The sequence below is a fragment of the Pleurodeles waltl genome, chromosome 3_2, assembly GCF_031143425.1.
Source record: "Pleurodeles waltl isolate 20211129_DDA chromosome 3_2, aPleWal1.hap1.20221129, whole genome shotgun sequence".
Lineage (NCBI taxonomy): Eukaryota > Metazoa > Chordata > Amphibia > Caudata > Salamandridae > Pleurodeles > Pleurodeles waltl.
Window position 1 is genome coordinate 13,348,191 of NC_090441.1, and position 27,918 is coordinate 13,376,108.

General features: G+C 42.6%; 1 protein-coding gene across 9 annotated transcripts in view; it reads right to left on the bottom strand.

The window, feature by feature from the left end:
- The window catches only part of SYNRG (synergin gamma), a 361,082-nt gene that overhangs the window by 200,357 nt on the left and 132,807 nt on the right, over nt 1-27,918 (bottom strand). For all 9 annotated transcript variants that reach the window (XM_069226579.1, XM_069226585.1, XM_069226584.1 and 6 more), the window contains 3 exons: nt 12,733-12,929; nt 8,089-8,349; nt 2,798-2,919 (listed from right to left, as the gene is read on the bottom strand). In XM_069226579.1, the coding sequence (XP_069082680.1) occupies nt 2,798-2,919; nt 8,089-8,349; nt 12,733-12,929 (580 nt within the window). The remainder of the gene's footprint in view (nt 1-2,797; nt 2,920-8,088; nt 8,350-12,732; nt 12,930-27,918) is intronic.

Sequence of the window (27,918 nt, forward strand, 5' to 3'; positions counted from 1 at the left end):
GAATGGGCTTGACAGAGGATGTGGAAGCTGAAGATGTTTTTGAGTCTTTCGGCTCCGAGGGTTTTAGTACCGAATGTTTGTTTCGAAGGCTGAGGCTTTGTCAGCACCAAGGGAGATGAAGTCAGCTGCCAGGTCAATGCTGAAGATCAGGTCTGTGACAAAACATGCTCTCGGTCCGAGGTGGTCGTGGCCTTAGTAACAATGTTCGGTGCCGGGTCAGAGGGCAGGGAGGCTGAACCCGTTTTTCGGATCCAACCATGGCCACAAGACAGAGGTGGTCCGCCGACCTCTGACAGCGAGAGAGGGGAACCACACATTTCTTTGTCGGTTTGTGTGTCGGGGTAGGGGCCACAGTACTCACGCGCTGGGAAGATGGGATTTCTTGCATCTCTATGGTCACCTCGACCTCTGAGCCAGAGCTACTCTCGATCGAGAAGGCCTCTTCTTCCTCAGTAGATGGCTCTTCTTGGGTGTGTTCCTTGCCGAAGAGGTCGGGAGTGTCATCCCTGCCCTTCCGCGACATTTCGAGCCAACAAGCCCTGAGGTCCTGAAGGGTCTTCTTGATCGAAACGATTTACAGGTGTCGCAGTCGGCCTCTTTGTGGTCAGGTGGAAGCCACAAATTGCACACCAGGTGTAAATCAGTGTGCGGATGTTTTACCTGACAATGTGGGCAGAATCTGAAAGGTGTCCGTTCCATCACCAGAAACGCATTTTCGATGGAGCTGGTGATAGGCAGAAGGGTAGGCCTGAATGGGCAGTGCCCCAAGGGAAAGATGGTCGAACCAACAAATTTTCTGAAAGGCGCAGATGTAGAAAAGTGGCATCAAAAACAACACTGTTGAGGACAGTAAATAACCAAAAATGCATACCAAATGGAGATGAAGCACGGAGCGAAGACATGTCCAAACCAGACAGCGGAGAGAAATCAGTCTAGCAACTGAGCTGAAATACTACTTCGAAGAAAAACAACTTTTACAACTCCAGAACCAACACTAGATGGTAGGGGTATGCAGAGCATGTGTATCTACAGCCGCACATGCCATCAAACATTTAAGTTTAAATATCAGCTTTAGACAAAGCAACAGGCCAACTGAATCTGGAATAAGTCAGGGCCTACAGAACACCTTGCACTAAAGCAAGGAACAATGTCTACAGCAAGGAAGGTAGGACAGTCTGAATGCCAGTCAAAGTTACCTACCTGAATTAGCTAAAAAAAAAATATCTCTGCAACATCCCGGGTACAGCCTCTGAAATCATATGAGAAATGCCAGAATATAGCAGTTGTGCATTTATTCAAACCAACTGTAGTGTCCAGTTAAGAACATTGCCTCTGAAATTATATAAATAAAAATACTATAAATAAAAATACTATTTGGAAAGATTTAGTATAGTAAACAATATTGAGTGGAAGAAGTGTTTACATCCCTTACTGTTAGAAATGGGGTCTCTAAGCTGGCAGTTGTTGCACCGTGTCCAAATACGGACCCTCATCTGTAGTTCGGGGGGGGGAGGAAGGGGGGGGAGGGGAGGGGGAGGAGGTGTTGGTGGTCCAGGCAGCAGTGCAGAGTCGGACAGATGCGCCGGTTCCAAAGTCGCTCTGGAGTCATCGTACTTGGTTTCTTTTTGGTTACAGAACTCACTCACAAGGGCCAAGGGACTGGGATCGGCACCACTTGGTGAGTCATGACTCTCAGCAAGAGAGCCCAGGTGCTGGGAGGTGAAGTCTTTGACGTACCTTAAACTTCTAAAAGAGGCAAGCTCAGTCGAAGCCCTTGGAGAACTTTTAGAAGCAGGACATAGAAAGTAAAGTCCGGTCCTTTTTATTTCCAGGACAGAAGCAGCAAGCAGCAGATCAGCACAGCAAACCAACAGGCAGACTGGCAGTCCCTCCTACAGCATCTAGCTCTTCTTCTAGGCAAAACATGCTGAGTTCAGAAGAATTCTAAAGTTGAGGTCTTAGAAGTCCAGTACTTATACTCATTTCTGCCTTTGAAATAGGCAAACTTCAAAGGAAAGGTTTGTAGCGCACAAGACCCTGCTTTTCCTGCTCTGCCCCCAGACAAACTCCAGGGGGTTGGAGACTGCTTTGTGTAAGGGGACAGACAGAGCCCTATTCAGGTGCAAATGTCAAGTTCTCCCACCACTCTACCTCAGGAAGTCCCATCAGGATATGGAGGGCGCACCTCAGCTCCCTTTGTGGGACTGGATGGAGTGAATTCACAACTGTCATCTTGACCCAGACCTGTATTCCAAAGCCAGGCAGAGACACAGAATGGTTAAGCAAGAAAATGCCTACTTTCTAAAAGTGGCATTTTCAAACTTACAATTTAAAAACCAACTTTACCAAAAGATGCATTTTTACATTGTGAGTTCAGATACCCCAATCTCCCTATCTCTGTCTGCTCCCAGTGATATTTCAAGGCAATCCCCACGTTCCCCAATCGGAGAGACAGGCCTTGCAACAGCGAAATCTGAATTTAGCAGTATTTCACTATCAGGACATATAAAACAAACCAGTACATGTCCTATCTTTTGTATGTGTATGACCTGAATAAGCCTGCAAATGTAGAAGCTCGTCAATGCATTGTAGGCACTAAACTCTGTGCATCACAACAACTCCAGTGGGAATCCTGCCAGTTATCACAGAGGTATAATTTGGGAATTTCTAAAGCTGTGTGCTAGCAATGAAGACTAATCAAAAATAGGCAGACATGATAATATTTTATAAAACTCAAACCGCTTACTGCAATTAACAAACAAACATTATTTTGTAGATAGCAATACTATCACTCTACCTGCTCTGCAGTGGTGAATTAGCCGCTTGGAAGTCTGTGAATGAGTCATCAATTGATCCTGATTTTGAAGCATCCTGAAACTCCTGGAAATCATCATCTTCTGGTTTGAGTGTCTGCAGAGACTAAACAATAAGATACCAATTTACTCTGTCAACCTAGCAATGTATTCCAGACTACAGTAGTTCTCGATTCAGTGATCATTATTTATCAAAATGAAATAGTTGATCTTACCACCACTCCCAATGAGCCCCGCCCCAGTTAGTAGATGTGTCATAATTATATTACTAGTAGCTGGTTTAAGTTTCCTATTCACAAAACCAATGACTCTGCTCCGTAGCTTCTGAAAATGACTACTTGTCTATGGAAGCACTGATCACCAATTTACGATAGAGGAAATACAGGAATTAAACAGTTACACTCCCAACATCCCAACAGGAGATTTTCTGAGTTAATCAAAGTTATGTTTGTAGACATGGGCACTGCACTCTTAGATAGACCAGGATGACAATAAGTTTTGACAACAGGGAAAAACATTGGATTTTTCGCATACAAAAACAAAGCACAGCATCTAGTAACCCAGATTACTCAAAGACTTGCACTTTCTGAAAGATTATGTTCTGAAGAGAAAATTCATAAATTTCCTATTTAAATATATTGTTCACTGGGTCTGTCAGCTAAAAGGCACTGTTACTACCAACATACACTATAATTATGAGCAGCAGAACTGCATCAACCACAAAATCTATTTCTCATTCCCTAGAAAAGTAAAATGCCATCAATCTCTTCAGTAAAAAGACATACAGAGCATTTTCCAGCACACCAATGACACCAAGCCTGCTTCAATTCTTAAAACCAAGATGAAGATGACCCCTGTCTCCTGATACTGCTGGACCTCTCAGCTGCCTTCGACACATTCAACCATCTCACCTCGATTTGCATCCTGGAGTTTCGAATAGGATTCACCCGAAGTCCCTCACTGGTTCTCCTCCTACCTTTCCAGTCACCACCAGTGTACACAGTTTGACTGTTGTAATTAAGGCTCCCGTGAGCCTCTGAGCTGACGAGCTCGGGTGAAGCACCTGTGCGCCTTCTTGAGTGGTACTTAAACCTGTGAATACTTTCAAGGCGGCATTTCAAGCAACCGCACCAGCTACACGTTGCTCTTCGCTGATGACGGCCAAATAGCCAGAAACACGTGTCCGAAGATACGGCGCTCGCCGCACCAACTTATGGTGAAAAACTTTCAAAACTCTATTCAAATTTGTGCTAATGACTGCATTTACCATGATGCCTTGGGGTCACAAATGCTGGAATGGAAGACAGGGTGCTCCCCATTTTGACTGTTGTAATTAAGGCTCCCGTGAGCCTGTGAGCTGACGAGCTCGGGTGAAGCACCTGTGCGCCTTCTTGAGTGGTACTTAAACCTGTGAATACTTTCAAGGCGGCATTTCAAGCAACCCCACCAGCTACACGTTGCTCTTCGCTGATGATGGCCAAATAGCCAGAAACACGTGTCCGAAGATACGGCGCTCGCCGCACCAACTTATGGTGAAAAACTTTCAAAATTCTATTCAAATTCGTGCTAATGACTGCATTTACCATGATGCCTTGGGGTCACAAATGCTGGAATGGAAGACAGGGTGCTCCCCATTTTGACTGTTGTAATTAAGGCTCCCGTGAGCCTCTGAGCTGACGAGCTCGGGTGAAGCACCTGTGCGCCTTCTTGAGTGGTACTTAAACCTGTGAATACTTTCAAGGCGGCATTTCAAGCAACCCCACCAGCTACACGTTGCTCTTCGCTGATGACGGCCAAATAGCCAGAAACACGTGTCCGAAGATACGGTGCTCGCCGCACCAACTTATGGTGAAAAACTTTCAAAACTCTATTCAAATTCGTGCTAATGACTGCATTTACCATGATGCCTTGGGGTCACAAATGCTGGAATGGAAGACAGGGTGCTCCCCATTTTGACTGTTACACACATGGGCACCTCTAGGTAATCCTCGGAGTTCCATAGCAGGGCTCGAAAAATCTATTCGACTACTCGCTATTGTGCGTTTTATTTTATGAGGTCGAGCTAGTTTTAGATTCCACTCGAATTAGAAACTGACTTAGCAATTAAGATGCCTTTAAATCTTATTCTTGTCACATCTGCTCTGTGTTCAGAGACGGAGGTCAAAAGTCATTTTGTCTTCTTATAATGCAAATACTTTTCCTAGTGACTGCAGATTTCCAGGATTTTGTAAGGTGAACTGGTGACCTATGTGAAATGAAAGGCTTTTGGTATCAGGTTTTTCCTAACACACGCCATTTATATAACTAAGTCAACTTTACAAACATTTTCAAAAATAAAAAAAATTCTACTTCTATGTGACGAAAAAAATATTTTAATAGAATAAAAAAAAGTCAGAGCATTTTGCTTGGTGATGTGCAAATGATAAATGTGTTCTAAAACCTAATTTTCACAGAATATTTTTAATACATTATATAGTTTCATCATTAAAGCTGCAAGGTGGTGGGAAGGTTTTTGGACATTTCTTGGAAATTTACTGTCTGTAAATGACAGTGCGCTACCACATCATGCTTTAGTAATATATTTATGAAAAGTGAGGATTTAAACATAAACTGAGAAACACTCCTGCCCTGATGGCAAAGCTATTAGTAAACTAAGAAGCAAGTCATGCATGGATCATGTGTACCCTATATGTGGGCTAGATTTATTATACATGGAGCAAACGTTTAGTGTATTTACTCAAACAAAAGAGGATTGTTTTTTACAGCAGAAATGCTCAACTCACATATTTGAAGGTGCACTCAAATGTGAGAATGAAGAAAAGGCGACTGTAAAATACAATATTTTGCCTAAGATCACACAATTTGAGACCCGTTTCCGGGTCAAGTGCATTACTGTTAGGTCGAGTACATTATTCATGCTACTCGACGTGCAGGTCTAGTAACATTTTTATGATCTTTTTGAGGCCTGCATAAGTTTTCTGTCATCTAAAATAGACCTGCTTGGTGCTCTTCTGACAGCCAACAGCATGAGGATTCACCAATATGCCAATGAGATACAACTGTATTTGAAAGTATCCTCTGTTTCAGACATCCAACGCCTCAAAGCCTTTTCATCTAGAAAGTGATTTCAGAACTGTTAAAGTCCTCATACTCTTGTATTTGAATGGTGGGAATGCCCTGGTCTGTGGCCTCCCAGACTCCACACTGGCATCCCTTATGGACGTCACACACACTACAATACATCTCATCCAGAGTCTGAAGAAATATGATCAAATCACCCTCATCCTAATGGATTTCCACTGGCTTTCATTGCCGGCCAGCACCATCTTCAAAACAAGCTGCATAATTAACAAAGCAATCATGACCAGCTCCCCCCTTATCTTAAAGGTGTGCTCACAATCTCTGATGGTTCGACACATCCACAGCCAGAACACCATCAGACTGCAGACTAAGAAGTGTAAAAAAGAAAAAAAAACAAGACAGCTCTCCTTGTCCAACTATGCACCAAAGATATGGACTAACATTCCTGTATCCAGCAAGAGAGTGCCCTAATGCTGCTCCAATTTAGCAAACAGTTGAAGACACACCTCTTTAAAGAACACTACATCACAAAACAGTAACTGTCCACAACACAGCTTCATCTCCTGTTGCGTTTATTGCTGATCTTTGACCATGTACATCGCTCCACTGTCTTTTGGCTAGGGTCATGCTACAGAAATACTGTATACAAAGAAACAACAGATAAACACCTGGACACACAAAATAAATGCCCATATCTTTGAAGAATAAGCTAATCATGGACTCAGATCCAATGCAATACACATAAGCTATCTTCTCAATGGCAACATTTATTTTCCTTCTTTTATAGACTGGAACACTGCTACGAAATTAGGTCAGTCAAAACCACAAGTTTAGTTTCTCTAATTAAACACAAAAGAATGTTTCTCAAGTGCCCAATGTCAAGTCTCTCTTTTAGACCTACTGACTCCCTGTTCTCCATGAGTCATACAAGTTTCCTATTCTGCTGCTAACCTTCTACCTGATGCCTCTGGTTGGTCACTCTTCTTTGATGCTGATCCTCTTCCTGTTCTCTTTCCGGCAATCTCTCAATCGCTTTAGAATCTGGACTCTGACTGGGTCCTATCTGGTGTAGGAGTAGGGGCATAATAATAGACATGGTGTCTAATCTCATTACTAGACAGAGATACCACTTCCTCTATCTTCCAGAGCCAGGTTAATATGTTTTCCATGTCAGACTCATTTATACGGTGTTTAAATCACCACTAAAGTCAACTGCAAAAGGCACAGGTGAGGACAGGATTTGCTATCCCTTTTAGAAACTTTCCGCTGGGTGCAGTAGGAAGAGAAATTGGGAACCATGATGCTCCCAGACCAATCCACTTAACTCCCTACCGATTCCAGTTTATTTATTAGAAGTTGTCCACAGAGTGGGGCTGGATCTTGATGGAGAGACAGCATAGGTTTGATTTTTTGTGCTGTGGCAGTAGAAAGAGTGTGAGGAACTAGGTAGCGCTTAGCACCCTCCAACCTCCATTGGTAGTCCAGGTAAGTATCTAAAAGGTACAAAAGTTGGGGCAGAAAGGTGAAGGAATGACAGCAGTTAGGCTTGCCCTTTAACTTTCATGTTCTCAACTACCAGCCTTCCTACTTTGCAGATGTGGGAGTAAGGGTCAAAGAGACTGCATAGCTCCCTCTCAATCAAACCACAAATCTGAGAATTGACTGGTGAGTTTGCTAAGGAAAAGAGCTGTAAGGTTTTATTATGGCTCTCAGCTTCGTTTTTAAAAGCCCCACTCACCCTTCCATCAATCTACCCATCAACAATAGAAAAACTGGAGGGGTTGGCAATCTCCTTCACTTTCACTAGTTTGTATGTCACATTACTGTGAATGTCATAGTAACAAGGCTGCCTTTGGAAGTGGCATGGGCAAAATGCTCCTGGCAAAGGATTTTTCATACTTCCAGTTAGATAATTTATTGTTATAAATTGGAAGAGGTGTTGTGCAATATGTCTACAAATAAGAGACCCAACAGCTAGTAAACATTCATAGACTCTTGCATTTTTATTTAGGTGCATGTGGCAAGAATTATGGATATGCCAGCCAAGTTACTCCAGGAAGGTGCACAGACCTACATTCAAGCCCACATCTAAGAACACTAAAAGACCCAAAAAACTTAATTCATGCTGAGAAACATTTTGGACTCAATGGGCCTTCCAAAACCATGTCACACAGTTTAAGAAAAAAGCACATACCTGATTTACAGGAAATGAGGGCATGAAACCGCCTGATGACTTCTGCTGTATATGTTGGTTTGAAGATACACACGCAGTTGTCACGTTCATTCCCATGGCTGACTGTGCAGCACTGAAAGGCTTGGGTGTAGCTGGTCCAGAGGGTAACAAAGGCTGTTGGTGAACTGGGGTTGGCATGGTCATTGTAAAACCAGCCAGCGTAGGGATAGGTGCTGCTGGTAACTGATTGATAATGTCAGGGTTCATGGCAGGAGCTCCTCTCTAGTGGTAGATATTAAAACAGCATATAAACATAGGACTCACAATTATTATTTCTAATAGCACTTACAAATACAACCACTCAATCTGAGCATTTTGCAACATGTCTAAGTTTCAGTCATCAGCTACACATATTTAACACATTAGGGTGGCTTTATTTCTCACAATGCAGTGATATAATTTTCATAGTTACATTTTGTAGAGGCACCTGTGAAATATTTTCCATATTACACATAAATGACATGACCTCAGTGTCGACTGAGAATGTTATTAGGCCACAGATCATTATTGAACTGGCAGTCTACTGCAATGCGAGCAAAGTACTGATAGCTTCGTTGTGCTGACAGGGGGTTCAACAATCTCCAAGAATAAAATCATCAACTCATTTTGGAATCAACAGTCTGTTTAAGAAAGCTTAACATTGTAATTCAAATCAGCACCCATTATTAATCCGGACTGCTGGCAGCAGCTTCAACAATCTCAGCATAATCCATTACTCATTTTTAATCAGCAGTCTATACATGTAAGCCGTGCATTTGAGTTGCAATGAGTGCCCGTTGGCAAGAGTGTTGAGTGTGTCCTTCTAACCACTTTATCATTGTGTATTGACGTGTACGGTTTCTGTACCATGAGTGCCTAAAACTCGCTTACCCTTCATATGAGGGGATGGCCACCAAAAAAAGACTATCATTAATATAAGGTGCTGGAGGGTGGCTTTGTGCCAGGGCAAAAAGAATGCCTTCAATAACCCAGCTAATACCAAACTGAGTTTCCACTGTGGGCGAGGCACTGAGCATGAAAAAGAGTTTTTGCCCCTTCTATGAACCTTTTGATCAGTGAGGTTGAGAAAATCTTCATATTGTGTATTCCCTGCATATAACCCAGAAGAGCTATCAAGTGTACCCCTTAGTGAAGTGTGAGAGCTTACATTTAGACCTGTGAGGTATCGGACTATATTCGTCCTGATGAAACATGTTTTGGAGTTTGTTAGTTTGACACAATGTTGAATATCCCATCTAATTTACAGTGTATCACCTTCTAGAGGATGGTCTTTATGCTTCTTTAATGAAGCATAGTGTTGCTTTAGGTAAGTGTAAATGCTGCAGCTCTTGATATAGAGGTGCATGTCAAATGGCAGGACCTTGAACTGATACTGCTCCCTCTGCATCATAAATGGTAGCTATGGTTTCTGTGTGGGATGTATGGGAATGTGGAAATAGGTGTTCTTGAGACCTACTAATGCCAAATAATCTCCCATTTCTATCAGTGGAATCCCATCTTATGAGGTTGTCATTTGGAACCACTGTTTTTTTTTTTTTATATGTCTGGCTGCACAGGTAATTATTGGCTTAGGACTAGAACTTAAACCACTATCATAACGTTGTTTCTTTCATTGTGATGGTCCATTTCTATAGCATCATTCTGCAGCAGTATTTCTGCTTTTAGGATGTGTAATTGTTTGTTTTTGTTTCTCTGGTACCTTGGGGTCTTTAATGGAGGTTTCTGTACCAAGTCTATGCAATAAAAATGACACATGATATGTAGAAACTTTCTGTCTGTGGTAATGTACTCCAGTTGCTGAAGTCCTTTATCCTCTCTGTTTTGTGACCCGGGGAACTGTGAGGAACTGGAGGGACATACTCTTGAGTTTCTGCCCTTGGTTTTCCTCTGCCTTGAAAAAAGATTTTTGGTTGCTGTTGTCAGGGTATGTGTACTGAAAACTGGTTGACTTCAATTAGTCTTCCTGCTTGTGTTTTGAAAGACTGCTTCCCCCGTCTTCTCCTGTCCAGATGGATTTCTCTTTTTAATTAAGGTCTGTACACCTGCAGGTCCCCAATGGATTAGTGGTCATTGTTTTTCCATTGACTCCAGGGTCTGATCCACCCCCGGACATAATCTCTGGTTTAAGTCCTCAGATGCACAGCCACGCAAGTCTCCTCAGGACTATGCCCATTGCCAGTAGTCTGCTTGCTGTATCTGTAGCGTCTATGGCCAACTTAAGGCAGGAAATGGCAATGTTTTTACCTCTTTAAGCAGATGTTAGCCCTTTTCTTGTATTCTTCTAGGAGATGCAACATAAGGTCTTCCATGTCTTTCCACTGCTGTGTGCAAGTCTACTTAGCAGGGAGTTAGACTTATTCATTCTTGTTTGGGAGCTGGTCCTTTTATCGTCCTCCCCACTGCCTCAAACCTTTAGCTCCACTTCTCTGGCAGAGACCCCTTGAATGCCTGAGACAAGGTCCTTCTCCTTACACTGCTTACTATGAGTGAGCCAGCCTTAACATGTCTGTACATAAACAGGCTCTAGAGCGGACATCCTATATTTCTTTTCTATGCGAATGGTCGCTGCGTTGGTAGCTGCTGGCATAGAGAACACATCCTCATCCTGCTGTACTATGCTCTGTAGCATGGGAAGGAATTTATTTTTCCTGTACACCTGGCAGTGTCTCAAGAAGAAAACTAGTATCCTGCTTCTCTACCTCTATTTCTAACCAAAGGCATCATCTGCTTTCTTCACCACCATATATTTTGACATGTCATCCAAAGGAGGTGGTCTCAATAGGTACATATCTATGTCCTCCTTTGAGGAATTTACCTCAATATCTTCTCACAAGGATCTTTCTTCAGTAATTAAAACTAGATTCTCAGAATTAGTTTGCGTACTCTTCTTTACCTATGTCTCTGACCTGTTCTATATCCTAATCCTACTGTAGTTCTTTCTGCTCTGGAATTTGTATGTCCAGTCTCCGTTTTAAGCCCTAAAACCACAGGGTCCCAGTGTGGTACCATAGCCTTTTCTTCCTGGACAGCACTGGAGGTTTATTGCCCTCCTGCGACTTTCCTTTCGAGGGGACCTGGCGGCCCTACTCCCTTTGCACTCAACGGTCCTAAAAAGTCAATGTGATGCCCTTAGTCAAAACTTTTTTGCTGCTCTTCTCTCACCTATTAGCGAGCAAGCAGGTGAAAAGAATATGGAGAGACCAATCTCCTCAGTAAAAAGTAATTGTGCCTGACACTTAACCCTAAGTTGACCCAAGTGTGTGGGTTCCCAGAAGCATTGCTAGAATACAATGTACTGAAGCATATTTATTTAATAAATCACTTATTGAATGCAATGATGCTATAACCATCAAGAAAGAACTCTCTCATGAGAAGAGTTTCATTTCACAAGCCCCTGGGTACCTGATCTGAGGAAATTGATGCATTAGTCTCATCAGGTGCTGTTGAATGACCTATTTGTGGAGAAGCACTCCCAAGCTTTGTTTTCAAAGAGACTAATAGCCACTAGATAGTTTCTGCACATATCTACCTGGAAACCTAATTGAGCCAATCCTGAGAGAATGGCACACGATCTACACTGATCAATCACGCAAACTTGTCTCTTGGCAAGGTTTAGAGTGATGGTTAACCTTCACTGGAAAGGATTTTGTATAGGACAGATACAAATCACAGGCTAGTCAGTTGAGACAGGTACACACTGTTCCAAAGTTTTGTAATAAACTTATCAGATGTGAATGAGTTGTCCATTACAGCGGGATGCCATTTGATACAATGATTCAATTGCAAGTGTTTAGGACAGAAGGATTTTCTTTATTAGACCATTCTGGGTCCCAGACTGGGGGATTTGACAACCCCACTTGTGAAGGCGAACTAGGTACATCAGCCAGTCCCAAGTCCTTCTTCTTGAATAAGACAGTTAGTGTCGTGCTAGGACGTCAATATGAGGATGCCACTAGAGTCACTTGTCACCTGTAGTATCCGGCGTTACTTTGATATCAAGTGAAGTCTCATCCTCAGTTACTCTGACTGAACTCTGGCACAGAAATAACTCACCAGATGAGATTCACGAAGGAAGCGTTGCAAACCATGTCATAATCAGCTTGTAAACAGGATAAAAGAAGGCAGCACATCTTAAAGCAAACAGAACTCTTACAGGAATGTGAAAAAGCAAATACAGAGGCAATGACCAAAAAAGCCTGAGAATCAGGAGACGGCCTTTCGTGACGTCCTGTGGAAAGGATGGAAAAAAACTCAACTGCACTAAGACAGCTGGTGAAAATGCCCATGGCGAGACACATGAAAAAATAAAAAGATTTGTTTTTTTATGGTCTGTGTGTCTTTCTAGGCCAGGCTGATAAGAGTTAAGAGTAAACACCAATATTTGCAACAAAGAGCTACACATTCAGTAAATCTGTCTTGCTTGTTATGGCCTACAGAGAAAAGACAAAATCGCCTAAACAAAGGTCAATAACAACTTCCAACAATCATTTTAACTTTTCTTAAACTGATTTCATGATTTTCTGCAAAGGGTTCACTTTTCTGAATAGACAACACATAAGAGAAAAATGCAGTAATTTGGTTAAAGCATGTGGATTAGTTCTATACCTGAGAAATGGCAATCATAGCCAGAACAGTATACAGTTCTTCTTTAGTGAGTTTTCCAGGAGTAGTCCGATTTGCTAACCCCCATATATGTCCCAAGGTTTCCCTAGGAAGTCCAGATGACAACAGAATAGGATACAGTGTAGCAGTATCTATTCCAGTAGGAGTCATAGTGGTTTCCAAAATTCTCTTATAAAGATCTGTAAGAGCAGAAAACATTTTATTAGAACACTGAACATTTTAATTATTTTAGAGTCCTTTTTTGCTCTGAGTGCAAGAAAAACAATATTGAGCATGACACAACCAAAGGTTTCATGTATTTTACATGACTATATCAATTCACAGCTTCAAATATTTTATTTCATCTAAAAGGTTTCAATCTAAATCAAGAGGAATTGTTATGGCCCCAAAATCTCAATATAGGTGCCATATAAATCATGATAAGAATACAAAAAGCGGATAACAAAAATCTTAATCCCAGCGTAAAAAATGTAAAAAATAAAATAAAAATAAAAATTAAAGAAATTGTCAACTAAATTGCGTGGTAGCCAACAACGTTTCCAAGTTTTCACAAAAACGTTCTACTGAAAAACACACTATCAGGAGGCAGTCAATGTTTTTATGTACAGCAATAGGATTACTTTTGCCTGTAAGGCAAAACTGAAATACGTTTTCTGCAACTGAGACACAATTGTCCTCACCAAGCTTCAGTTCATGTGCAAGCACTGGTCAAAATGTAAACAAGGTAGTTCTCAATCCCCTGAGCCCTGAATGACTGTGGCGGCGCTAGCAGCAGTGAACATGAAGAGGGGAGCAACAAGCACCCCTCTCCCAGACAAGGAGAAGTGCTGAAAGTCAGCTTCTTAATGGCCACGACCAAATCACGCATCCATTACTTTATGGTCAAGGAACAAATCCTAATGGTGTCATGAAAGTCAGAACCAATCACCTATAAAGATGGCTCAATTTCCTTTTTTAGGCTGTCTGCAGCCACTCTGGCAAAAAGGAAATCTATCTTTCAAAGCTCTAAGACAACACCAGCTGTTTAAACATATTCTTTATTGGTGGCAAAAACCCTTTTGCTATATTTTCAACTAAATAGTGGGCAGCAGGGAGTGATGTCACTGGAACAGGCATCCAAATTACTAGGCCTCGAAACAGGCAAGGAAAGGGGAGAAGAACAGAAAAATGAAACCTCGTCCAAATCGCAGCCTCAGAGCTCAAGTAGAGCAAGAGAGCAAAGAGAAGAGTGAGGAACAAAAAGAATCAAGAACAAAGAAGAGGATGACGTACCAGAGACTACTTGAACACTTAACATTAGTAGTAGTCGCAACAGTACAGAGCTGTTTTTACATTGCCAAGAGGAGTTTGAGTTACTCTAAAACAGTTGGTGAGCCAAGATAGGAGCTCCCTCTTGTCCCTACCTGACTGCTGACACTGGAAGACCGCCTACCCATGCTGCATAGATTATTGCAGACCTTTGATAGGGTTCGCAAACACCGTGTTTTCTGAAATTCTGCCTATGCACAGGGGCCAGGAAGGATCCCGCAATTACCGTCTTTAAAGGTGAGGGCAATGCAGACTTCGTGCCATTTTATATATACTGTATGACTTGTTTCCCTTGGGAATGGTAAACACAGATGTAGATATATGAAAAAAGGAGATATAAGGTTATAAGATACATAAGGGTATCGCAAGCAAGACTGTGTACATGTTTTGCATAATATCAGAAACATAAGGTTGGAAGTGGTCAATGTGCGAAATTTGAATTTGGAAGGTGCCAATATGTATTCCAATGTTTGACATAGAGGGACAGCTGAGAAGCCAATGTCGTTTAACTTTACCTCCAGATCCGACCTGAAAACGAATAACCATCCTGTACCTAATGTCCAGAAGTCAATTCATGGTCTGAAAGATGCATGGTTTGAAAAGCTTATCTTCCCTGAGCACAGAGAAAAGTGACCAAGGGTAAACATTTGTATTTACCGTTTAGTTATAAAAACTATGATTTATATTTAGAAGTAGCTGATCGCTGCACGACCGGTTAACTTGTTATTCCCACTATAAAGTTAAAAGTAGGAATGTGGGTAGTGCAAAATTGGAAGGTGCCAATATGTGTTCCAATGTTTGACATAGAGGGACAGCTGAAAGCCTCCTAGTACAATCTGAACACCTGAACTACTATCCTGAACCTGATGTCCACAAGTCATTTAATGGTCCGAGAGACCAATGGTTTGAAAAGGTTAACCTCTCTAAGCACGAAGGAAAGTGACTAGGGACTGATGGATTTATCTACCATTTAAAGTTAGAAAAAAATGGTGATTCACATTTAAAAATAGTTGAAGCTTTTTAAAATGCTGATGGAGAGTGCGTGTGTGTTTGAATGAAAAGTAGCCAACGAGTGATGAGGATGTTTAATGTTGGATAATATTCTTTTAATGTGTATTGCATAATTGACAAGGACAAAAGTTGCAGAATTTTCCTGTTTTTAAAATACTTGTGTAAGTTTTAAAACAGGAGTAGTATTTGACCAGATGGATAAAAAGGTTACATTGTAAAAGTACTGGAAATATGAGCAATCGAGGAGACTCCCTTAACACATGTAGCAGGTTTTTCCAAATGATCAGAGGAAATTGCAACAATGTTATTTAGAATTGTTTAAAGCCACCCAAAAACATATGCATCCCTGGCCAAAAGAAAGGACATTAGATGATAAAATAACTGAGCATATTGTTGTGCACTTTAGAGGTTAATATGCAGGAGCCAAATTACAGGAGAGAAGCAATTTTAACTTTATGGCAAGTTTTTTTGTAAAAGAAAAATAATAATAATAATAATAATCTCAGGGCTCCTCAAAAGTTGATACCCTAGTACCCTGTCTGTTTCCCCACCCCTATATGATCCTATGAACACCTCTCCCAATGTACCTAGTATTTATCCACTGGTGCAGCTATAAGTAGTTGCAGTGGGTTTTGAGAACCCCGAAATAAAGACCCCTTCACGATCTCCAAAAGTTACTCCTAATGTTGCCCTACAAATGACAAAACCAAAACATGTAAGTACACTAAGGCAGCAAGTAAGGGTAAGTGACTTCCAGTTTTCAGGACAACTAGAAGTGTAGTTCACACTATGTTTAGACCCAGCCTCTCGCAAGAGCGATAGACGCACAGACCAAAGTCCAGGAGATAGTGGTGACCAGTCACATGATTTACCATCAACATCACATTTGTTACAGAAAAGAGACACAACAGGAAAGGTAGTTAGGAAACAAATGTCTACCTCACAGCAAAGAGATCCAGATGATGCTAGATGGAGTGACTATGTGGACAGGGCTGCTAGTATGGAGCGATGACCAGTATCCTAAGAAAGAGACTAGGACTGACTGTAGACCAGTGCAGGAAATCAGTGTACAATCCGTTCTGCGAAGCTCAGATTTCACCCATACTGAGATAGTTGCTGAGGGAGAAAACTGTTAACGGAGTGCTGTACATTATGTGAATAATTTGGTAGAATGGACTAAAAAGTTAGCTCCACAGATGAGTCCATGGTCACGAGAACAGTCCTTTGATACATACAAAATTGTGAGGACTGGATTCTTTATGGTGAGGGAGATCTTGACTGGGATTATCCCTATACATGGAAATGTCTGCGCGTGTGGCACAATATGTCAGATAGCAAATCCCTAATACCCTGCCATTCCCGTACATCAGATGCCTCTGATACACAAGGGACCTGGGGCACCTCAATATGTTCCTTGGCTAAAAATGGACAAGGTAAATCATAGACAATTGTTGCTGCTGCTTACAGATGAAGCAGGGAAATGGATTAGAGCTTTTGAAAAGCAAACTGCAGGCATCAACAAATGTTTTGTTTTTAAAGTGTTGGGAGTGAGAAATCTTACCCTCAATGAGACTAGATATGATGGTTCCCCTCCTCCCCCCCACACCCCTTTTAACTTGATTAGGACAATGGTTTGGGACCAGCTGAGGAAAATCTATCCCGATAGTCCAGACATTGGATCTCTCATGGCTCCGTCAATGCAGCCAAATGAGGATTGTGCTCAGTTCCGTAATAGAATGGAAGAGAAATGGATACAAGACATTTGCCAGGATTGGGAAGAAATGCTGTATTATTTTACAACGTAGTGAAAAAGGGTTACCCTCTGATGTACAGGATAGTCTAGATAATATAGAAGCAAAATAAGTCAATCCCTGGACAAAGATACAGGCACATATAATCAATTTTTTGTAAGAAAAAGCAAGCGAGAGAAAGAAACAGGAGGTGTTAGAGAAAGTAGCAGCTAAGTTAGTGTATCAAAAGTTGGGAAAGAAAGGAGCAGTGGAAAGAGCTGTAGTAGCATCCACCACTCAGGTGACTAATGTCTGTGGGATTGGTCCCTGGGACCACTCAACAACAGTACCCACAGCAACAGGATGATGTAAGGGCACAGGGAAGTAGTAAAGGAGGACGAGGAGGAGTAGGAAGAGGCAGGATAGGTCCTCAGAGGATGGATCAAGCAAGTTGTTATTGTCAAAGATGTGGACTTTTTATCAGAGACTGCAGAACTAAGAGATGGGATGACCAAAATGGAAGGACAGGAGTCTGCAATTAGCCAGGAAGCACAGCACTACAGCCACAGTCTAACCTGTAAATAATATATGTGTCTCAGATGCGACCATAAAATGTGCAGCAACCAGCAATGCCTTAGGCACAACAGGTGCTGCCACAGCAAAACTATCAAGCACCCCTAATGGTGACTCCACCGTAAAGTGGACACAAAAGTGTAACTGTGAGGAGAGGAAATCCCTTCCAGACTAATTATGTGGAAAGATATACACAATGAAGGTGACCAAAGAGTATTTCTGAGTGTCCAGTATTGTCAGTGACGCACAGGCCATATGAGGAGCTCATTGTGACAGTAGCTATCAATAAGAGGTATGCATTCCTCATAGATACAAGAGCAACCTGATCTTGTATTAGAGAGGGAGATCTTTCAATCTCTAATAGACCAATGGACACACAAGGATTCTCTGGGGCAGTAATGAGGGTTATGATAGATGACAGAGCATGGGTCAGACACTAAAACAGAATAGACAAAATGCACATCGTCCCAGTAAGTCTTAATGTCAAGCAGAATGTTACTCTGCTAGAGCACCACAGTATAAAAATGTGTTAGTAGGGTTATAAAGGAAGATTTGTTAAATTAAAACAATAGCAGCAAGGCGCCAAATTGACTGTTCCTTAATAAAACACTTATGATGAAACTACACAAAATACTTATTGGATGTGTTTTACTTAAGGTAACAGAGGCCAGAGAAAATTCTGCTGACTTCACAGACAGACATCAAATGCACAAACCATCCGGATCGGCTGTGCCATCAAATCGGAAGCGGTGTCACTATTAGAAATCAACTTAACGTAGACATCAGCACAGGTATCAGCACCCCCTAAGGAATGAAGAGGAACTTTTGAAAAGATCTCTGTGATAACTTCAAGCCTGCTATCATTGTTTTGCTTTAGCTAAAGTAACTGTAAAGACTGAGCTAGGCAAATGTCTCAACAGTCAGCGAGTGATCAATCACATCAGATCCCTGAATGAATTATCCCTCCTTATAGCAATCAGATTGCTGCGGTCTCCAATGGCACTGACCCCAGCAGAGCACCAATACCACCATCACCATCGAATAATACATAATGGGAGAGATCCTTGAACACCTAGGTATGGACTACAGAGGTGTGGAATTCCCATAGCCCAACACCCAGAACATATTGTTTGGGGTCAAGGACAACATATATTCATGTTTATTTTCCCCTTGAGAGACAGGTAGGCCCAACCACCTACAGCAGAAACCATTTGGGCTGCCAGTTTACAGGAAAGGAAACTGCAGTTGAGGTAATATTTGTGTCCATTTGTTAATTGTGTTTGAACTTATATTTATGATTCATTAATGCAAAGCCTTTATTATTATGTTGAGAGCTCTGAATAAAGGTTTTAAGGTCACACTGTACTACTGACAGCAGTTCCAATAAAAATAAAAAAAAAGTGTACACACACGTTTGAAAAGTTTAAGATGAGGCTACATATAATTCTCCCAGAATGCTCTCTGATTAGATGCAAATGTTTGCAGAAGCGTGTAAGCAAATTTGATGATTCTTTGCAATCAAAATAAAATATTCAGAAACAAATTCAAGTAGGGAAAAACGTTTTGCCAAATTATTGTGAAATGTTAGGTACTATTTCTTTGAGGTATCATTTAGTAAAAAGTGTTGATGCATGATAGAATTTTCAAACAAATATTCATAATGGAAAATCGTGTAACCAAGGGGAAACATGAAAATGATCAAGCTTTGGCAAATCCAGCCGATCTGATATTGGTGGTCAGTCTTTTGGTTTTGCCAATGTGCATCTTGTTTTGACATGAATTTTGTAACACTTTATTGTTGTGGGAGCTGCCAGGCCCTCGCCATTGTAACAAACATTGTCAAAAAGCAAAAAAACATTTGGTCTCAAAAAGCACACATTGCCACAGTAGTTCCAGGCACTGAACAAAACTACTCTGTGTGCCAATATGCTCCTTGTGGAAGAACATAATGCTATCATTCACAGTAAAGCCAGCCCAACGATGGATAGAGAGAGAAATAGAATGTTATTAAAAACAAAATGTCTTGGTTACCGCCAGACCTAATCAGGGGCCCAATTCTTAAACAAAGTCACAAAAGTGCACCCATGGTATGTCTTTGAAGTAGTGGCTTTCATGAATTCACAAGAACTTTCAGAAGTAGACCAGGAAATGGTACTCCTATAGAATATTTGTGAACTATATTTTAGCACAAGCAAATGTGCATGTGTAGATTTGTTCATGTGAAAATCTATTGAGCATTTACAAGTTCACTTTCACTCCAACCACTTTATTCTCGAACTCTGAAAGACTTTCTACTTTTGCCATTGTCAGGAGTAAATTTCCAACCTTTCTCGTTATGGGAAAAGATTAGAGAAGAGCTGGTGAAAATCCTTAAACCATGCAAGTTAGTAGGTTTGCAGACTCCAAGGCATTCCTGCCCTGGAACTATTGTTTACCGCGTCCTCCAGCCCCAGTATGTAGATTTGTAGAAAGGTGGCAAAGTAAGGAAATTGCTACAGTAGGGATTGAAATTGTAAGTGTTCAAGCCCTACTATAGTAATAGCCCTAGCATAATCAGAGAGCCTATAATCAGAGCTCTTACATAATGGGAATGCTGCTATAATTTGTCGTCGCACTACATGGCACCAAAAGGACAAGTAGTTTTTTTTTTTCACAGGACAAATAGATTTAAGAAGGAACTTGTCCCAAGAACAAGTAGATATTTTATTAAATCCTACACCCCTGTATCAATCAATGTCATATATCCTAATTACCTGAAATCGGCTCCCTCTGCACACTTAGCATCTTAAAATACTATGTGGAAACACCCTACATGCATGCAGAGAGAACCTAAAAAATGAGAAAACCGTTGCTACCATGATTGCCAGCTACACCTTAGGTGCTCAACGTGATGTGAACAACATATAGTCCGGTGCTTAACATAATTACTCCCTGCGTACTCTGGCACGATGATTCTAAACAAATTTAAGAACCAAGATAACAAAAGTACAAGTTACTTACCTTCGGTAATGTAATATCTGCTAGAGACATATTCTAGTTGCAGACTCCTTACCTTAGAACTTCCCCCAGGCGCCAGACTGGATCCAGAGATTTTTCTTCAAGCAAGACCCTTGCGCGTCGGCAAGAGGCGTTGGTCGACTCCGCGGGCGTCGTATTGTCGTGATGATGTCAGAAGTAGTACATAGAAGCCGCCTCAGCGCAGTGACGTCAGTTTATTTTAACAACTTTCCACGCCAAAGCGCAGAGCCGCCAAGAACACGGAGATTGGTGCGCCAGAGCTAAGGACCTGAAGGGGGAATCTCTGTCCCTAGAAATTAGTTTGCAAGTGGGGAAGATGGGTGGGTCGGTAAGGAATCTGCAACTAGAATATGTCTCTACCAGATATTTTGTTACCGAAGGTAATTAACTAGTACATCTGATAGAGACTTCCAGTTGCAGATTCCTTACTTTAGAATAGATACCCAAGCAATGCCATCCTCGGTGGTGGGCTGCGAACCAAGATCATACTAGGAAGTCCTGCAGGACAGAACGACCAAAGTAGCCGTCCCAACGGACCTAACTGTCCAGGCAGTAGTGTTTAGCAAACATGTGCAGCGACGCCCACATAGCTGCCTGGCAGATATCCAGTACAGGAACTCCGCGTGTCACCGCAGTGGAAGCAGCAGTTTCTCTGGTGGAATGAGCCCGCAGGGGGTTGCTTCTTGGCCAAAGCGTAGCATATCTTGATGCAAAGAAGTACCCATCAAGAGATGGTACGTTTTTTGCACCGTCTTCCCTTTTTTCGCACCCACATACCCGACAAAGAGTTGATCATCCACCCAGAAATCTTTAGCACGATTAAGATAGAACGCCAACGCTCTTTTTGGGTCCAGATGGTGGACTCTCGCCTCCTCATGGGAAGGACATGGGGGTGCGTAGAAAGTAGGCAGGGTGATGAACTGGCCTACATGAAAAGGCATAACCACCTTTGGAATGAATGAAGCCTTAGTACGCCACTTTTTCAGAGTGCACAGACAAGTATGGAGGCTTGGACGAAAGGGCCTGAAGCTCACTCACCCTGTGAGCAGAGGTGATGGGAACAAGAAAGACAGTTTTGAAGGTGAGAAGCCGTAAGGGACAATTGTGCATCAGCTCAAAGGCAGTACACATTAAATAGGTAAGGACAAGATTGAGGTCCCACTGAGGCATGATAAATGGAGTGGGAGGAAATAAATGGGTAAAACTTTTTAGGAATCTACTCACAAAAGGGGATTTAATGAGCGAGGGCTGATCAGTTAACCTAAGAAAGGCCGAAATGGCAGATAAATCCCCTTTAAGGGTGCCCAAAGTGAAAGAATGAACAAAAGAACCTCGAATAGAGGGGCAAAGAGGGGATCAACAGATTTGTTGGCGCACCATGCTAAAATGTATGCCAACGACAGGCGTATACAGTTTTGGTGGAGGGACGCCTGGCTTCCAAGACAACATCACAGACTTCGGGTGGAAGATCAAAAGTCGTCAACTGTCGCCGCTCAATCTCCACGCATGAAGGCGGAGATTGGACAGGTTCGGGTGGAGAACAGTTCCCTGTTGCTGAGACAGAAGATCCACCCAAAGAGGAAGTCTGAGTGGAGGATCGATGGCCATGCTCAATAGCTCTGGATACCAGACTCTCTGTGCCCAGTCCGGAGTCACCAAGATGACTTGGGCCCGGTCGTTCCAGATCTTCTTGAGAACTCTGGTCAGAAGTGGTATAGGCGGAAAGACGGCTGGAGCTCCACTCAAGACGAAAAGCGTCTCCAAGCGAGTGCCACTTTGGAAACTCCAATACGCAAAATAGCTGACATTGCGTGTTCTTTGTGGAGGCAAACACATCCAACCAAGGCTCTCCCAACTGCTGAAAGAGATCTTGTACCACCTCCAGATGGAGATGCCATTCGTGATCAGCTGTGCTTCGACGGCTGAGTTTGTCTGCTCTGGCGTTGAGAGAACCCACCAGATGTTGAACCACCAGGGTAATGGCCCGATGTTCCTGCCATGTCCAGAGATCCAGGGCTTCTCGACAAAGGGTTCAGGACCCTACTCCGCCTTGTTTGTTGCAGTGCCACATGACAGTAGTATTGTCCGTGAACACCTGCACTACTTTCGCTTTGAGAGAGGGAAGAAATGCTTTCAACACAAGCCTGATTGCCCGGAGCTCCAAAAGATATGGAGCCCAGACTCCGCCGGATACCAGAGGCCTCTGATCTCCGCTTCTCCCATGAGGGAGAAGGATCTGCCATAGACCCAATGCGGATTCGAAAGCCACCACTGCAGGAATTTTGCAGTCCCTTGCGAGATCTGGACCATGTCGGAGAGATTCCCATGATGCTGCACCCACTGAAACTTCAAGTCCCACTGCAGAGCCCGCATTTGCCATCTGGCATGTGCCACTAGCAGGATGCAGGAGGCCATGAGGCCCAACACCCTCAGTCAGTCTCACCGAAACCCAAGACAGAGGCTGAAAGAGCGGAATCGTAGCCTGAATATCTTGGACTCACTTTTCGGAAAGATAAGCCAGAAACTGCACTGTGTCCAGAACAGCTCCAATGAAAGGGAGCGTCTGAGAGGGAGTCAGGTGTGACTTTGGCATGTTTATAGTGAACCCCTGGGTATGCAGGAGGTTCGTCGTAGCCTGAAGGTGGGAGACGACTTTCTGGAGCGAGTCCACCTTCAACAGCCAATCGTCGATGTAGGGGAAGACTGATACCCCTAACCTGTGCAGATGAGCTGCAACCAGCGCCATCACTTTCGTGAACACCCGAGGGGCGCTGGTAAGGCTGAAGGGAAGCACAGTAATCTGATAGTGCTCGTGACCTACCACAAATCGCAGGTAATGTCTGGGGGCAGGCAGGATGGGGATGTGGAAATAAGCATCCTGCAAGTCCAACGCTACCCTCCAGTCTCCTGGGTGTAAGGCAGACAGAATCTGAGCCAGGGTGAGCTTTTTGAATTTCTCCTTCTTGAGGAAGTAGTTTAGGTCCCGGAGGTCTAGGATAGGACGCAAGCCCTTGTCCTTTTTCAGCACGAGAAAGTAGCAGGAATAACAACCATGACCTACTTCAGGCACAGGCACCTTCTCTACATCTCCCTGGGCCAAGAGAGCTGCTACTTCCTGGCGGAGAAGTGCCAAATGATCCTCCGGGAGTTGGCTGAGTGATAGAGGCATGGCTGGTGGGGCAGATTCAAAAGGGAGGGAGTAGCCCTTTCGAACGATCTGCAAAACCCACCTGTCCGTAGTGATGGATTCCCAACTGGGACAGGTGATGGCGAATCCTACCGCCAACTGGAAGGGAGTGGGGGGACAGACTAGGAGGGTTTGGAGGCTGCAACGGGGGAAGAGGTGGACTGGGCAGACCTCTGGTTCCGTCCCACGGCCATGTGGGATTCCGCGTCCCAGGCCACCCAGCGGCTGAACAGCATGAGTGGCATGGTGGCTGGGTGGAAACGGGACAGGGTGCCCCCTTCCATGGCTACGAAAGGGGTGAAAAGCGGACTGCAGGGGGCGACGGGCAGAGGAAAGACTAAGGGACCGAGCCGTAGCCCGGGAACCCTTGAATCTCTCCGAGTCCAAGTCTGCTTTGTCTCCAAAGAGACAAGAGCTATCAAAGGGCATGTCCATGAGGGACTGTTGGAAATCTCCAGAAAAAACAGAAGTACGCAACCAGGCGTGGCGTGTCCAGCCCGCTGTCGAAGCAACCGACCTGCCCAGAGAGTTGGTCGTGTCCAGCCCACATCAGATTGTGAACTTCGCTGCATCTCTCCCATCGTTGACAGCTTGGGAGACAATAGCACAGGCCTCCTTCAGTGTCTGCGGCAGGACTTGCACAACTGTATCCCACAAGGCATGGGTATTGCAGCCCAAAAGGCATGCAGTGTTCACAGACCGCAGCGCTAGACTGGAGGAAGAAAACAACTTCTTCCTAAATTGTTCAAGCCTTTTAGATTCCCTATGTGGGGTGCGGAAGGGAATGCGCCTCAAGAAGAGGAAGCCTGGATGACCAGACTCAGGCGTGGGGTGTTGGCACAGAAATTTAGGATCTTTCAGACTGGGCCAATGGCAGCGTGTGATAGTCCTCTTCACAGGAGCCCCTGTGTTGGGTTTGGACCAAGTACCCAAAAGGAAATCGGTGAGGGCTTCATTGAACGGGAAAAAGGGCTCAGATGTGGACGCCCCAGGCTGAAGCACCTCCGTCAGGAGGTTGGACCTGACCTCTACAGTAGGAAGCTCAAGGCCAAGGACCTCGGTCACCCTACTGACCACCATACCATAAGTCGCTCCATCTGCCATTGCCACGGTAGGAGGAGACAGCATGCCAGTGTCTGGAAAAGTGTCTAGTCCACTGGTGTCGCCCAATTTCTGTGACCAGTCCAAAGATGGGTCATCCTGGTATTCATAAGGGTCCAAGGACCCCTCCAATCCTTCCCCGACTTTGTACCCATAGGAAAAAGGTTCCAAATCTGACCTGGGGTGAATAGGCCCCATCGAAGACAAAATAAGTGTTTTTGATTTTTCTACCTGTCTTTCCTATGTAGGCCAGGCCGCAAGTGCACTTGATGCAATAAATTAGACCGGACAAATTACAATCCGTTGAATGTCGTAATTTTATAGCACTACCTGTCACAGGTTGGTTAACAGCGGTTCCTTAAATCACATTATAGCAGGGTGGTTAATAACGGTTCCTTAAATCACATTATTGCAGGGCACACAGTTTTAACATCTTCTCGTGCCATGCCATTGAGCTGAGGAAATATTGCCTACAGAAGACAACAGTTCTTTAAGATTTTTAGATCTTGTGTATTACAATATGGGTTTGTCTTTGAAGATATCCTTACAATCTGGTTCCAGTTGCAAAATGTCTCAACGCTTGCAAATGACCTTTTTAATCTTTTGTAAGAAAGTAGAGTATTTGGTTACAAAAATATAGAATGTGATGTAATTCTCTTCTGTAGTAAGGTCTGGTGGTCTAAGGTCCCAACTTTCATTACATGAACATCCAACAATCTCAACGGGTAACCCCTTGCTTTGAAATCTGATCTATACACATTGAGGATTCTGTGCATTTGGTTTCATCAGATGCGATCTTTTTCATCCGAATAAATTGTGAATATGGCAAGTGATTTGTCAAAGATGGTGGATGAAAAGTATTGAATATTTTGTACATTTCTACAGTGAGCCACACATCCAGAAATGCGACAGATTGATTACTTATGTGTGTAAATTTGATTCATGGGTTCTTTTTATTCAGTTCAACAACTGAATCTTGTAGTGTTTCTTTAGAACTCTCCCATATAACAAAGACACTGTCATTATAACGCACAAATATCACCAAATTCTCACTCCATATTTAATATAATTCAAGATGAATTCTGCCTCAAATTTAGCCATAAAAATATTGACATATGATGGGGCACTGGAAAAACTATAGAGGTTCCCGTCCTTTGCAGACAGAATTGATCATCCCACTTGAAGTAGCTATGATATGGCCAAAAGTTAAGCATTTCCAGCAGAAACAATTTGATGGCTCAAATATCTGGCATTTGAAGAAAAGCCCATTCTACTTCTTCTATGTCTTCTTGATGAGGAAAAGAGGTATATAGTGCAGTCATGTCAATCGTACATAACAATGGTGAAAATCCGTCTTTCAGTCTCACATTCTGTAGCTTCCTAATGAAATCTGTGGTGTCTTGGATGTAAGGTTGCCATTGTTAAACAAACAATTGTAGGAATGTGTCCAGATACATTATCAGAGGGTCATGGATTGATCTACAGCCAGAGACAATGAGTTGAAAAGGCAGATCAGTAGCAGGTTTATGGATTTTTTGTAGCATGTAAAGCTTTGGTCTATGTGGGAATTCAGTGGTCAAAAATGCTGTAGTATTGTCAATAATCCAAGCTAGATTCAAAGCCTTCTCCAAAAACGTAGTAAGAGTTCTCATAAAGATGGACGTGGGATCTTGATCCATAATCATGTATGTTTCATCGTCAGATACATGCTCACGCCCTTTTCTCAAATAGTAACTGGTATTCATTACGACCAATGCACCCCTTTTGTCTGCTTTTTGAAACCTCAGACTGATTCATGGATAATGATTTTAGAATTCTAAGTTCACTGGGAGTCAAATTGCCCTGTTGTTGAGAATAAAACTTCATTTGACACAAATCTTGTTTCACCAAAGTCTCAAAGATATCCAAACTTTTACGGGAAATGGGAGGAATAAAAGTAGATTTAGGTTTGAACTCTTGATATAGAGGTTCATTGTCTCCCATAACGTGTGGCACTATATTATTAAAAAAAAATATATATCAAAGACAAAGTTTCCTCATAAATTTAAACAACACTACTTCTGAGTCCAACAGATTCATTCGATATGCTGGAACAAAGGACAATCCTTTACTCAACATTGTAGTCTGATGTGAAGCTGAGCTGAATTAGTGGAAGAAATATTGATAACTTAACTTTGTTGTGACTTAAGTTCATCCGATGGTCCTTTTCTTTTCCCCTTTCCTCTACGAGGTTTTCGATTGCATATTCTTGTAAATGTTTCGCACGGTGGTATTAGATCACAGTGGACACATGTAGTGTCTGGCTAATTTTTCTCCAAAATAAAAATTCAAGGTGTTTTGGTTGTTGGGTAATTGACCCTCTTTGAACTCCTGAAATGTTAGTCTCCCTGGAACCAAAAGGGCCTTTTGTTCAATTTTCATTATCTTGGTTCTTAAATTTGTTTAGAATCATTGTGCCAGAGTACAAAGGGAGTAATAATGGTAAGCACTGGACTATAGCTAATTCACAGCGAGCACTTAATGTGTAGCTGGCAATAAGGGTAGCAACGGTTTCCTCATTTTCTAGGTTCTCTCTGCATGCATGTAGGGAGTTTGCACATAGTATTTTGAGACGCTACGTGTGGGGAGTGAGTCGATTTCAGGTAATTAGGCTATATGATGTTATGACATTGATTTATAACATTGGCAGGCTGTTGATAACCTGAAATTCGTATTTCCATCGCATCAGGGTGTTTGACTTCACGCAAATAATTGAATGTGTACAGTTTGAATTACATTAATTGTTTTAGATTAGGTAAGATGCATGCGTATTTGTTATGGCACAGAGTTAGGGGTAGCATGTACACCATTTGCGATGGTCTTGAATGTCACATGACTCATTGTTGATGCACGTTTAACTAATCTCATTACAGTAAGGTCTTCTGGTTAAGCAATCAAATACTGTGTTTAGAAGGCACTTATTCATTGTATTATGCAACACTTAGATCACTAAGGTTTGAGGTGCGGTAGTACTTCTGGATCCGGGGCTAACTTTTGCAGAGGAGCAACTGATAAGATATGGTGGTTGGCGTGTAGTGGAGTTAACACAGTTTGGCACAATGATACTGTTATTAAATTGAATTCTGGATGCTCTGTTTAACTTTCTATTCTGGTTGTTTTCCCTTCCTGCCCTGTCAATTTGTGTCTGTTTCTAGCTTTATTACACAGTTTTACCCCTGAAGAAGGGACAGGTAGACCCAA